Source organism: Bubalus bubalis, chromosome 13 (assembly GCF_019923935.1).
Source record: "Bubalus bubalis isolate 160015118507 breed Murrah chromosome 13, NDDB_SH_1, whole genome shotgun sequence".
Taxonomy (NCBI): domain Eukaryota; kingdom Metazoa; phylum Chordata; class Mammalia; order Artiodactyla; family Bovidae; genus Bubalus; species Bubalus bubalis.
Genome location: NC_059169.1, coordinates 39,092,306 through 39,107,119, shown reverse-complemented (window position 1 = coordinate 39,107,119; position 14,814 = coordinate 39,092,306). Strand labels below are relative to the sequence as shown.

Genomic DNA, 14,814 nt, shown 5'->3' with positions numbered 1-14,814 from the left:
GCCTTTCTGCGCACCCACCACCTCTCTCTCCCTCTAGTTCTGGAAGGGATGGAGGAGGCGGAGGCCGATTGCGCCCTGGCGTTCGCCGAGGCCCAGCGATGGGTGGAGGTGAGTGCCTTTTCTCCTCTCCTTTCCGCACGAGTTGGCCGTTCTTGCCACTGGACTTTCAGCCGTCTTCCCGGACTTTCGCGGGCGCGGCGCGTCAGGCTGGTTCGCGCCGTAGTTCGGGGGACTTTCCGAGTTCCGTGTCTCTTATCATTTAACGTCCAGCGAAGCTTACCGCTGCGCTCCCCACAACTGTTTCCCTGAGTTTTCCCGGAGCGCCTCTGCCACGGCCCCACGGGGTTTGGGGACCGCGCATCCCTGCGGACCATCCCACGTCCGCGGCAGGACTCCGTGGATGTCTTTGCAGGGCAGAGAGGGCTCAGGGTCCTCGGGTGCCTTTTTCCGGCGGTGGCTAGAAATGGAAACGCCTGAAATACACCAGCTTGGGCAGTACTGTGTGTCGGATGGGAGGGCGGATGGAGGACCCTAAGACACCTGTGGCGCCCCTGGAGCGATGCTTTCTCCGAGGTAGCTTCCGGAGCCCAGGTTGTGTAAGTTAGGGCGCGTAGGCTTTCCTAAGTCGGCATTGACAAGACTAAGATCTCCTGAAATCACTCACTCAAGGGTGGTTATTTACCCAGCTATGCCTCAAGGAGATCTTCCACTCCAGTCTTTGCCTTTAAAAGGAGACGGTCTCCTGGAATATCCAGGATCAGCGCCTTAGGGTTACTTCTGTCTGTGAAATGTTAACACCAGGACTTCTAGCCGTTATCTTTTTGGATGTCAAAGATGACTTTTATAATGATGCTGAGGAAGTTTTCCGAGCAGATGTAAATCAGGAACCTCTGCTTGTTAGAGAAGTGTTGTCTTTACCAGCTTGGCAGTCATTTAGGGGTTATTGAAGCCAGGTGCTGGGCTATTCAACGTATTTAAATATTCAAATTAGGATTAAAGATTTTTCCATGGGAAAGACAGCATATTCAAGAATCCCAAAGCAAACAGTACCTTAATTTATTTCTTCTTAAAGAATTAAATGTATGCGGGGGAAAAAAAGAATAAGCTTTGAATGTTATGGTTTTCACACTAAAGGAAAGTGAATGTCTCACTACCACCTAGCCAGTCGGTGGAGGGCGTCTAAGAAATTAGCTTTGCCATCATTTTGTACTGAAACTTTGAGCTGGTTTGAAGGTGACCTTAAGGTGTGAGGCGAGGGCATGGGGAGGTTGGGAGAAGAATAAACACTGTATTCTGAATTGAAATGAGAGTGGAAAAATTCCAGCAATGTAGTTAAGAGAAATAACTTCCCCCATTCATAAACCTTGACAAGTCAAGCCTTTCAAAGGTAGTTTTCCATTAGCAGTATGTGTACTGCATAATTTTAGAAGTTAAACTTGCCCTTCTGTGTTTGAGTGTTAGGGATGTAGAGAGGGAGAAGGGAAGAAATATGGGATACATTTTTGGCCAGACAGGGCTCCAGTGTGGAGGTTACACCTGCAAATTCAGTGTTTGCTTAACTGTGATTATTGGTGATTTCACATCCTTTCCTTTTTTAGCATACAGATTTTGAGATCTCTGTTTTGGTGATAACTTGCTTGTAGTTGGATAAGATTTCTGTGAGAAATTTGTGATAAACTTTGGGTTTGTGATGTGTTGTGATAAAAGTTATCTCACGTACATGGTGAATGTGCTCATCTCCCCAACCCCCACCCCACTCCCCTCAAAGTGTTTGTCAGCAATGATTTGGTAACTTGGTAAAGTGTTTTGTTCCTCATTATCAGAAAACTGAATGTTTCTAAAGGCTTTGCCTTATAATTTGAATGTGGTTAACTCTTATGAAATTAAAATTGACTTCTTTTTCTCATGCCCCAGGGAGCAAGGCAGTACATTCACTGATGATATGTGAATAATTTACATATTCACTGTATTTGGGACATTGAAGTGACAGCTTGGTGTTCGCTGCTAGGTTTGCGTTATTTCTTCAGTTAGTGTCCGAATGTATCCTTCTTCTTAGCTTTGTCATTACAACCAGAGCACATATTTTAAAATATTGCTCTTGCCAAAAGAAGCAGGATGAATGACTGTCTCATTGCCATAAAATATCTTAACTCTGAGAACCCCTAATTTGAAAATAAAATATTGATTGCAAAGTATATAAAGTATTTTGGAAAGTGTGGGCTATTATAGTGTAAATCTTTCTCCTGCTGACTAATATTCTTGCTCCATTATGTTATACTTTACATACACTGAAGCATAAATGTTTCATTCATATATATGCGTGTTTATGTATATATACATAATGCACATGTATGAACATATGTATTTTTATATTATGTAAACTATGTCATATATAAGCATTTATATATACATATAAAACACAAATAAATATATCCTTGATATATGCTATCATATAGTGGGCTTCCCTGGTGGGTCAGTGGTAAAGAATCTGCTGCTGGTGCAGGAGACACGGGTTAGATCCTCTGGAGAAGGAAATGGCAACCCACTCCAGTATTGTTGCCTGGGAAATCCCATGGACAGAGGAGCCTGGCGGACTACAGTCCATAGGAAGTAGACAGAAGAGTCAGAAGCAGAGTAGAAGGCAGAAGAGTCAGACATGACTTAATGACTAAACAACAACAACAATACTATAATATACATATTATATGTATTGTACGTAATATGACCTAATGAGCTACCTTTATTTTCAGCTGCAGCTTTGACTAGCCCAAGGTCAAAAGACTCCAATAACCTTGTAAATCTTTGAAAGATTACCAGAGTCCATGCCGGTATGTCCTTGCCATTTCCGTGCTCCATCAGCAATTTTAAATAACTAATGTATTACTCCTGCAACCAAAATTAAAATCGTTTTTTGTTTTGGGAGGAAGAGGAGAAAGGGTAAGGTGGGGACTAGTGCTTGTTATTCTGCCAGTTATTGTCATTTTATGACTCTTTATTTCAAATTGTTCTTTGCTGTTTAAAAGTATATATATACTTAACTTCTGCTTAGTTTCATATTTGAAATAAAAACAAATGTAGGAACATAACCTTCTAAGATAATTCAACATCATGATAGTGGATTATTATCTGGTTGAAAATGCAGTTTGGAATATTAATAATGTAGCGAGCTAGTTTATGATTAAACAGTCATTGGAAGCCAGTGGTTTGGAGGTGATGGCAAAGGGGAAGCTTGAGTCTAGCACGGTCATGGAGTGGGAGAGGAGGTGGCAGAAAACGCACTCCAGACCCTCTAATTTTAGTCCTTTTCTGCATCACCTTTTAATTTTCTGTACCAAATAGTTGCCTCTGTCTTTCTTTTTGGGGGGGGGGGGGGCATTAAAAAACCTATCATAAACAGACAAAATGCCAATGAGATTGAAAACTGAACATTATTGCTCACTGCCTTGGTTGGTTACCTGTTTCCAGTCTGTGACTTTCATGTTCCTATCTAGGTTGAGGTTTAAACACAGCAGTAATTTTTATGACTGGAGCAGAACAGGCTAGTTTAATTCCACACCTTCCTGCTCCCCTGCCAGTCCTGTTATCTCTGGGTTTGATATTTTCAGTATCACTGTCATCTTGTAGAAGGACCAAAGAGATGCCAGTTGAGCTCATTGTCATGCCTGGCACCAGAGTGTGAATCCTTCCCCAGTTAAATCTAGCTGGTCTGTTTCTCCACCTGCCCATTTCTGTCCTTTAGGGATCGTGTGCTGGTCATCACTTTAGTGTGCATTTAGTGCTAAATTTTTAAGGAATTCCACTCTGTGAGTCTCCCACTGATAGTTACATAATCCGCCCAAGTGATTGCCCTCTTCTTCTCTGTAAGCTGTTTCCCTTCTATTGGTGGTTTCCCACCTGTGGTTTGGTGTGAAAGGATTTGCTGAGTGCACTTGAGTCCTCGGTGCATAGTGGTGTTGTCTGCAGACAAACAAAGGTTCTCATGATTTGTACTGTTGCTTTTCAGATGGATGGAAAGTGATGTAAACATGCATTTGAAAATCTTAACTGAATTCATAGAAACATTTCTGGTAATAATATATGGTTTCGATGGACAGATATTAAACTTGAAAAGACTCTGATGATAAAGATTTGTTTAAAATTTTAAATGTTATAAAGCAGTTCTTATTGTAGCTGTTGAAACTGGAATTAGTTTTTCAGAACATAAATTGATTTTGATTTTTGTTTTCTGTGGAGGCATGAAAAGATTTTAAAGTCCGCATATACATTAAGCCGTGAAATGTAGCTTCCACAGCCCTTTACAGTCTGGTCTGTGGCTTTATGTCTTTGTTTTTGCTCATTTTGTGCGTTACTATTTACATAACCGCCAGATAGCATAGAGATAAAGAGCACAGATTTATACATTTATCCCCAGAACTTATTTACCTTACAACTAGAAGTTTGTACCTTTTGACCACTTTCATCTAATTCAGGATAACTATAATTAGCATTGCTGTATAGCATACTTGAAAGTTGCTAAGAGAGTAAATGTTCATGTTTTTATCACAAGGAAAAGCTTTTCTGTAACTATTTGAAGAGATAGATGTTGACTAAGCTTACGGTAGTATTCATCTCACAATATATGTCAAATTGTTCGGGGATCCACCTTTCACCTAGACAAAGCTGTATGTCAATTAAATCTCAATGGAAAAAAGAGAAAAAAAGCACCATTTTGAAATTAAATCTTTAAGTCGTGGCTCAGCTTCTCAAATCCCGTAGGCCTCGGTTTTCTTCTTTGCGCCTCCAGTGGTGATGATGCCAGCTGGATGAGGCGCTGACTGTACAGAGGTTGGGTGTTACTTGCTCAGTCATGTCTGACTCTCTGTGACCCCATGGACCACAGCCCCCAGGCTCCTCTCTCCATGGGATATCCCAGGCAAGAATACTGAAGTGGGTAGCCATTCCCTTCTCCAGGGGATTTTACTGGCCCAGGGATCCAATGTGGGTCTCCTGCATTGTAGACAGATTCTTTACCATCTGAGCCAATAGGGAAGCCCATTAAAAGTGTTCCCTAATCCTTGCTTGTGTTTCCCCATGCTCAGGGTGCTGTTTTCTAACCTTCAGACTGTTGTGATTGGAGTACTCCGTACACCTCTTTAATCTCCCACACTTGGGGTCTATGGTTGACCTTTGTGTGAGGCCTTTTCTGGGCTACCAAGCCTCCACCCCACTCGTTTCTTCCTCGTCTCTATTGCTTGTGTAGACCTCTCTTTCTGCACTCTGTGGTATAATTACATCCATTTTTCCACGCTAGACTAGGTGCTAACTGAAGGCGGGAACAACATTTTATCTTGAGGATTTGGCTCAGTGCCGCATAAATGTTTGTGAGAGAAAGTACAGTCTTAGGGCTGTGGCTTTAAAATTTTTTTTCTTTTCTTTTTTTGCCACTTTGCATGGCATGTGGGGAGAAGGCAATGGCACCCCACTCCAGTACTCTTGCCTGGAAAATCCCATGGATGGAAGAGCCTGGTGGGCTGCAGTCCATGGGGTCGCTAAGAGTCGGACACGACTGAGCGACTTCACTTTCACTTTTCACTTTCATGCATTGGAGAAGAAAATGGCAACCCACTCCAGTGTTCTTGCCTGGAGAATCCCAGGGATGGGGGAGCCTGGTGGGCTGCTGTCTATGGGGTCGCACAGAGTCGGACATGACTGAAGTGACTTAGCAGCAGCAGCAGCATGGCATGTAGGATCTTAGTTCCCTGATGAGGGATTGAACCTGTGCCCCCTGCCTTGGAAGTGCAGAATCTTAACCACTGGACTGCCAGGGAATTCCCGAGGCTGTGGCTTTAACAAAACCTATGGACCAGACTTTATCGACTATGCCAAAGCCTTTGACTGTGTGGATCACAACAAACTGTGGAAAATTCTTAGAGATGGGAATACCAGACCACCTTACCTGCCTCCTGAGAAATCTGTATGCAGGTCAAGAAACAACAGTTAGAACTGGACATAGAACAACACACTGGTTCCAAATTGGGAAAGGAGTACATCAAGGCTGTATATTGTCACCCTGCTTGTTTAACTTCTATGCAGAGTACATCATGTGAAATGCAGGGCTGGATGAAGCAGAAGCTGGAATCAAGATTGCCGGGAGAAATATCAATAACCTCAGATATGCAGATGACACCACCCTTATGGCAGAAAGTAAAGAAGAACTAAAGAGCCTCCTCATGAAAGTGAAAGAGGAGAGTGAAGAAGGTGGCTTAAAACTCAACATTCAAAAAACGGAGATCGTGCATCCGGTCCCATCACTTTACTGCAAATAGATGGGGAAACAATGGAAACTGTGACAGACTTTCTTTTCTTGGGCTCCAAAATCACTGCAGATGGTGACTGCAGCCATAAAATTAAAAGACGCTTGCTCCTTGGAAGAAAAGCTATGACCAACCTAGACAGCATATTACTTTGCCAACCATTACAAGGTCCATCTAGTCAAAACTATGGTTTTTCCAGTACCCATGTATGGATGTGAGAGTTGGACCATAAAGAAAGTGGAGTGCCAAAGAAGTGATGCTTTTGAACCGTAGTGTCAGAGAAGACTTTTGAGAGTCCCTTGGACTGCAAGGAGATCAAACCAGTGAATTCTAAAGGAAATCAACCCTGAATATTCATTGGAAGGACTGATGCTGAAGCTCCAATACTTTGGCCACCTGATGCAAAGAACTGGCTCATTGGAAAAGACCCTGATGCCAGGAAATATTGAAGGCAGGAGGAGAAGGAGATGACAGAGGATGAGATAGTTGGATGGCATCATTAATTCAATGGACTTGAGTTTGAGCAAGCTCCGGGAGTCGGTGATGGACAGGGAAGCCTGGCGTGCTGCAGTCTGGAGTTGCAAAGAGTCAGACACAACTGAGCAACTGAACTGAGCTGAACTGAAGGACCGAGATTCTTCCCTTCTCCCAGTGTCTGAAGCTGAGCTCTTCGCTTTGGCAGTTGGTTGGGAGCAGTTACACGATGTGCCTTCCTCTGGGTGCCAGTGTGAGCTTGCCTGTTCGCTCAGTATTTCCTTTTCTGCCCTAACCCTGTTCCTGAGTGAGGTCACTCTACTCCTGCCTTCTAGTTAATGGTTTCCCTCATGGGACTTACATTCAGTCACTTTGTTATCCAAAAGTGCCCTTGATGTGCCTACTTTGTACCAGGTATTTGCTGGGCTGTGCATGTGTGTGTTAATCACTCAGTCGTGTCTGACTCTTCAACCCTGTGAATGTAGCCCGCCAGGCTCCTCTGTCCATAGAATTCTCCAGGCAAGAATACTGGAGTGGGTTGCCGTGCCCTCCTCCAAAGTCTTCTGCATTGGCCGGCAGTCTCTTTACCACTAGCACCACCTGGGAAGCCCAGAGTTGCAGTCTACCTTTGGTCAAACGTATAGGTCCATGCCCAGCAACCTAATAATGTTATCAAGTATTTTTATAGCTCAGGAAGGTTTCCTTGCAGAAGGGCACATCAGTCTTTATCGTTCCATTCTTCTGATTTCTAGCATCATAGATTGCTCAGGGCAGTTGTGAGCAGCCAAGAGATGTCTTGATGTCAATTTTTTTTTTTTTTAATTCTTTATGCAGCATTTTAGTCTTCCGTGGTGGCTCAGACAGTAAAGCGTGTGTCTACAATGCGGGAGACCCCGGTTTGATCCCTGGGTTGGGAAGATCCCCTGGAGAAGGAAATGGCAATCCACTCCAGTACTATTGCCTGGAAAATCCCATGGACAGAGGAGCCTGGTAGGCTGCAGTCCATGGGGTCGCAGAGAGCCGGACATGACTAAGAGATTTCACTTTCACTTTTGCAGCATTTTACTGTTTCTTGAACACACACCTTTATTTAGCAAATAAGGAGGAGTCTTAGGGCAGGAGGGATGGTAAGAGATGAGGGCATTCACAAAATTCTCTTGGGAAGGAACTGATTCACACAAACCAGGAACCAGGGTTGAGCTGCTATTAGAATCGCTTGATTCCGAAAAGTGGAAACACATACGACAAGGTATTTCCTGAGGAACTGGTAGGATTCTAGCAGTGTCAGGCATCCTGATTCCTTTCAAGGTACCAGTATACTGAAAACTAGAAATGGACCTCTTCTTAAAGTGGGGAAAATACCAGGAACTTGCACCTTTCATAAAGAGTGCTCTTGAGCCAGCTAGAGAAATGAACTCACTGGGCCAAAGGCAATGAATGATTTTTTGATTCTTGATAATGTGGGAGCCCTGGGTTTAATCCCTGGGTCAGGAAGATCCCTTGGAGAAGGGAATGGCAGTCCACTCCAGTATTCTTGCCTGGAAAATCCCATGGACAGAGGAGCCTGGTGGCCTATAGTCCACAGGGTCGCAGAGAGACGGACACGACTGAACGCAACTAACACTTTCTCTTTCACACATCACCAGGTTACCCTCTGAAAGCTTTGTGCTAATTTGCAGCCATGAGCAGGGGTAGGGGGCCCCAACCTCTCATTATTCTGACCAGAATTGAAGTTGTCATTTGCATTTTCTAAGTAAATAGATGAAAGATGTATGTTCTACTTTTTCTCAGATCACTAATGATATTTATCTAACCAGTAATGAAAAAGTGAAGGCATTAGTCACTCAGTCGTGTCTGACTCTTTGTGACCCTATGGACTGTAGCTCACCAGGCTCCTCTGTCCATGGAATTCTCCAGGCAAGAATACTGGAGTGGGTTGCCATTCCCTTCTCTAGGGAATCTTCCTGACCCAGGATCGAACCCTGGTCTCCTGCATTGCAGAGAGATTTTTTTTTTTTTTTTTTTTTTTTTACTGTCTGAGCTGCTAGGGAAGCCCCATCTAACAGATAACTCATTGGATTTCTTCCAGTGAGAAAGGGTGAAGCTGAAACAAGGAGGGTTCGGTCTTCCCCAAAGGCGGTCACAAGAGGCGCATAGGGCCCCTGGACTCCTGAGGTGAGTCTCTAGGGTCAAGGGCATGGTAGGGCCATCGAGGAAGTATCTCCTGATGGTCCCACTTTGCTTTTGGTTGTTTGGAGATAGACCTGTCGAGTTCTCCACCTCATCTCCAGTTATGAGAGGAAAAATGGAACAATTGGTCATTATGAGGAAGTAGGGCACCTTGATGTTGCTTCAGCCATTTGCAAAGCACAGAAAATCTTAAAGCTTCTCTGAGGCTGAGAGAGGAGTAATGTCCGGAGTGTGTGGCAGGGAGTTATGTGATTCATTCAACCCATCGGGGCAGCACTCGCCCGCTCGCTCTCTCTGGATGCCAAGGGTGCTTCGGGTGGTCAAGGGTTTCTCTTGAGACTAATTGACTCCTTTTACTGCCTCCTTCCTTTTAAAATACCTTCTCATGTGGCAGCCTGGATGGGAGGGGAGTCTAGGGAAGAAAGGATACATGTATATGTATGGCTGAGTCCCTTTGATGTCCACTTGAAACTGTTAAAACATTCTTAATTGGCTGTACTCCAATACAAAATAAAAAGTTAAAAAAAATCACTTCTCAACAGCATGTGAGTTTTTAGAAAAGCACTGTTTTGAGAATGTTAGTTAAGAAAAACCAAGCAACATCAACACAATTACCTTTTAGTTAGACTGTTTTAGTTCAGAGAAAATAGAGTGTAGGTTAACTATTTCATCTGTTACTGTCTGCAGACTGAATTTCCTGTATCGCTCCCATGGCCTCCACTCCCGGACAGAAAGCTCTCATGTGCTTGTTGAACAAATGAAATTTTGCATGCAGTCAAAGGGTTGACTGATTTAATTGATGTCTGGAGATCTCCTTAAACCTGTCAACTGTCAGTAATGTATTTGAGCTGAAGGAAATGATAAATTATGTGTACCCGTGTTTACGGTTGCTGAAGGTAATTGTTGGGTATGTTTCTTTAAAAACACTCTCGATGTACCCAAAGCCCTTAGTAAGGATAATAACTGTCATCTCTGCACAGCTTTGAAACAGAGGTGAGCACACTCACTCTGCCACTTACAGATGAATTGCCACACGGCCCCATAAACAGCTTTTTCAGAAAGTGTAAAATCCTCCCCAGTTGGCTTCTCAAAACCTGGTTCTAATTCCTGAGTACGGGATGCTCAGTTTGGTGCTTATGTGCATTTAGATGGTGGTGCGCAGCCATAGACATCACACCTGTCTCTAAGTACATGGAGGGCTGTCTTAAGCAGAGAGATTAGGAAAGTTTTCTCTGGGCTCAGAGGGCCAGGTGGTGCAATGGTAAAGAATCCGCCTGCCACTGAAGGAGACACAAGAGACATGAGTTCAATCCCTGGGTTGGGAAGATCCCCTGGAGTAGGAAATGGCAACCCTCTCCATTTTTTTTGCCCAGAAAATCCACTGGATGGAGGAGCCTGGTGGGCTACAGGCCACGGGGTCGCAGAGAGTCGGACATAACTGAGCACGCACACAGAGGGCAGAACTGGTAATTACTGAGTGGGCACAGTGAGACTTTCAGCTCAAGTATTTTGAAGACCTTCTATAAATAAAGAGCAGTCCTACACCAGAATGGACTGAATTGAATGGTGGCTTGCCTTCTAGTGAAGGTTTTACAAGAGTAGGTGAGTAACTGACCATTGAAGCACCACTATTTTTTTATTTTTTAATCACGTGAAAGACATGTGGCTAGAGCATTATACTTACATGGTCTTATAATGAAGGACTGTTATTTCCCAAAGGTGTGTGTGTGTTTTCAGATGAGGAGAAAGAAGGATGAAAGGTAAAATAATTTGCTCAAGGAAACACTAGAACTAGTAAATGGTGGTTGGGGATTTGAAAGCAGGCAGTCTGACTCTTAATCAGTATACCCTATTGTTCACGAGGCCACCGGTCAGTAAAATCGTGGTGAAGGATTTAGAAATCAGGAAGGGAATGGGCTGTCGGTCTTCATTCCATCTAAAGCTGTGCGATTAGCCGCTTTCTGTTTCTGACAAGTCCTGCACGTGCAACAGGTTCTGTCTTGTGATGTTAGTGCCTGGAAAACTCATGATCGAATATTATTTAAGCCACAGCATTGCTGATAGACACTCTTGAGTAATTGCAGACTTTAGATTTGTATGTTCTGGTGTGTGTTATGTGTTGTTCAGTCGTGTCCAACTCTTGCAATCCCATAAGCTATAGCCCACCAGGCTTCTCTGTCCATGGGATTTCCAGACAAGAACACTGGCATGGGTTGCCATTTCCTTCTCCAAGGGATCTTCCTGGCCCAGGGATTGAACCTGTGTCTCTTGTGTTGGCAGGCAGATTCTTTACCCCCAAGCCACCAGGGAGGCCTCTGGTGTATATAGGTGCTTCATGAGCCCTTTAAAGTGTTAAAAAGGGAAAGATTTTTACATCATGACATGAAGCTATACTTTAAGTTAGAGTAGGAGATAAATGATATCTAACTAGCTTCTTCTCTAAACAACTTACAAGAGTCTCAATCTTTTCTTTTATAATACTTGATTTTAAGTAGCCCATGGTATAGCAAAAATTGTTCAGACTGTGACTATATAGTGCTTTGAGATGTATGTCATGGTTTCTGATGAGCATGTGTGTGTGTGCTCAGTTGCTTCAGTTGTGTCTGACTCTGCGCTTCCAGGGACGGTAGCCCACCAGGCTCCTCTGTTCATGGGATTCTTCAGGCAAGAATACTTAGTGGGTTGCCGTGCCCTCCTCCAGGGGCTCTTTCTGACCCAAGGATCAAACCTGTGTCTCCTGCGTCTGCTGCATTGCAGGCAGATTCTTGACCCACTGAGCTACTTGGGAAGCCCTTTGATGAGGGCACTTTCTAGTTAATGTTTTAGACTTGGAAGGACTGAAGCACAGACCATGATAAAAGATTCCACATTTTTGACTAGATTTAAATTTGACTTAGGTGTCTGAGCTGGGAAGGGAATACCTGATTTATTTTATTATAACACCATTTCATAATATTGAAAGGAAGGGCAGTTGTTACCAACCTTGTAACAAAGTTTGATTATGGAATTCTTCTTTGTTTTTAAAGTCTCTCATTCTACCTGAGGAAGGAGAAAATAAGCATTTTTGCCTTTACTTCTTGAGTGCTGTTTTTTGATCAACTTGGAATTTTACCCTGTTGCCTATAAAAGTATTGTCCATCTATCAGTAGCATCAGACATAGTTGACCGCACCTTGTTTCTTGCAACATTTTCTGCAATTGCCCTCTGGGTTTTTCTCCCGTTTTACATGATATTTCTGGTTTTCCTTTGTAGACTCCTAATTCGTCGAGTAAATATTAGACTCCTGGGGTTCATTCATCTTTCCGTGTCACCTCTTCTTTGTCTACAACCTCTCCCTTGTGGGTGTTATTGGATCCATAGCTTTGTACACCTTCTGTGTGCTGATAGCCTCCACATATGTATTCTTGACCCTGACATTGTCTCTAAGACCCACCTCGTACATGTATGTGTATACACACACACACACACACACACACTCACACACACACAAGATTTCCAGTTATAGGTCAAATATATTGGCACATCACGCTTGGTTCAAAACAAAATTCTCAGTTTCTTCTCCCAACCACTACCTTCTCATTCCCCCAATGTTTCCCATTTTAGTAAACGACACCACTGGTCACCCGCTTGCTCAGGTTCCCAACTTCAGAGTCATTGTTGATGCTCATTTTGATCACATCCCACATCCAGGCTGAAAAGAAATCCAAGTGGCTCATATCCTCAAATACACCCAGAATCTGCCCCTCACTGCCTGCTTTTTCCAAAGTAACAGCCAGGTTCCTCCTGAAAAATGTGAACCAGAGAATTTTTTATTCAGCTCTTCCCTCTCTGCCCTCCATACTGGATACCGTTATGTTGAGAACAAAATCTGAATTTTTAACCCATGTTCTTCAGGGCCCCACAAGACCTATTTCCTTTTTGCCTATCTCATCTCTGCTCCCTCTCTCCATCTTGCTTGCCATGCTGCAATCATCCTGGCTTTCCTGCTATTCTTCAAATGTGCACAGGTTTTTTATTATAGGACATTTGCATTGCTGATCCTTCTGCATGAGTGTATTTCCCTCACCTAAATCTCAGCTTAAATGACACCACGTCCTCCTCGTCTCCCTCTCTAGGCAGTAATCACACCTGTGACTCCATACTCGTGTACTCATAGCACTTGTCATCACTTGCTGTTATATGATATATATTTTCGACTTGACTTACTCCTATAAGAATATGAGTATTTTATTTAGAAGGCAGTCAATAAATGGAAAAATAAATGGATGAATGAACAAGTATCTTAATTCTTTATGTGTGATATTTTCTAACTCTGATATAACTGGCTTTCTGGCAGTTCTTCACTCAATAAGACAGGTTGATTTTATTATATTAAGGTTTTTTTTTTTGGTTTTGTTTTTCCTTTTTAAGTTCAGCTCTGGATTGAGCAAGTTCAAAGCATGTTTTTAAAATGCAAGTTTCAACCATGAGAAATTGAGTTTGCTCAACCAATTGTAAAGATGCCTAAAGGTAAGCAAGTATCATAAGGAACTAAACATCCTAGACAATTGTCAGGTGAGCCGCCTCAGCTGAATATCCTGCCCTGGGGATAGTGCATCATCATGAAACTATGGTATTGGTCATGAAAAAGTCTTACAACTCCCTGACTGGTGTCCTCTCGCTTGGGCATGGACTGTCTGCAGGAACTAACTGGAGACAGGCTGAAAATAGCTTTACCTTGTTTGGAAACAAGAGAAAATAATTACAGATTTGAGAATGAGAACACTTCTCCTTTTGGCCCAGTTTCAAACGTCAGTCTACTTCATACTTCCAGGTGCTGCACTTAATACCAATTTTTTAGGAATCACTCTGCAATGGCACATGAAGCTGAGGAGTGCAGGCTTCCAAAGCACTGCAGTAGGACATGAGGGCAAAAGGGAAGCTGAAACTTTCTGTCTGTTGGATACAAACTGACTTTCTCTTAATGCACTTAAAAAAATTATTCCTCCTAGCTGTCATGTGAATTCAATGATAGTGCTTTATTTTATAAACATGATTTTGATAATTGTTTCAAGTTGACAGCAGGATAATTCGACCTTTGTATACACTACAAAGTGATCACCACCACAAGTCGAGTGACCAGCTGTTAAATATAAATTTTTTTTTTTTCAGATGACAAAAGTGTGGCTCAAAGAAGTTAAGTTTCTTTCCCAGCACTTCTGGGACTGATAGAACCAGTGTTTGAAGTTAGATTTTTCTAACAGAAAAACCTAACTGTTTCATTCATCTTCCTCTGTTTCTCTCCCTCTTTTGTAGTTGGACCTAATATTATGGCATGTACATGCTGTTGTATTGTTTTGTATGTCTGCCTCTGTCTCATGCTTTTCTAATTTCACCAAAAGCATAAGAAAATGCTCAGACTTAATATAAATGTAGTGTGAATTAACACTAAGATGTGAATAGGTACTGTTGAATAATTTCGTGTGTTGAGATGAAACGGGCTTAGAGACAGTGTATACGCATGCGCCTGTATGTATTGAGGAAGCTGGGTACAGGGGCGCTGACTTTAGTGGTACTTCTTGGAGCTCATCCTGGCAGGTAAGAGACAGTTCCAGGGCAGCATGGGGATAAATGCCTGCGTGTTGTATAGCATATCTTTGGGGGAAATGGGAGAACAATTTGGAAGCTCTTAGAGAAGGTCCTTGAGTTGGGCCAGAGAGATGATGGGTCGAACACGGTGTACAGGGGAGTTAAGTTGGGCTGCAGTGGCTCCGGAGAAGGCAGTGGCAGCCCCTCCAGTACCCTTGCCTGGAGAATCCCAGGGATGGAGGAGCCTGGTGGGCTACAGTCCATGGGGTCGTGAAGAGTCGGACACGAC

At 43.1% G+C, this 14,814-nt stretch overlaps 1 protein-coding gene across 8 annotated transcripts in view; it reads left to right on the top strand.

The window, feature by feature from the left end:
- Window positions 1-14,814, top strand: part of LMO7 (LIM domain 7) — a 222,884-nt gene that overhangs the window by 698 nt on the left and 207,372 nt on the right. For 7 of the 8 annotated variants that reach the window (XM_044927220.2, XM_025262746.3, XM_025262745.3 and 4 more), the window contains exon 2: window positions 38-108. The exons of the other annotated variant lie outside the window; for it this stretch is intronic. In XM_044927220.2, coding sequence (XP_044783155.2) covers window positions 49-108 — 60 coding nt within the window. In that variant the 5' untranslated portion in view covers window positions 38-48. The remainder of the gene's footprint in view (window positions 1-37; window positions 109-14,814) is intronic. 8 annotated transcript variants of the gene reach the window in all.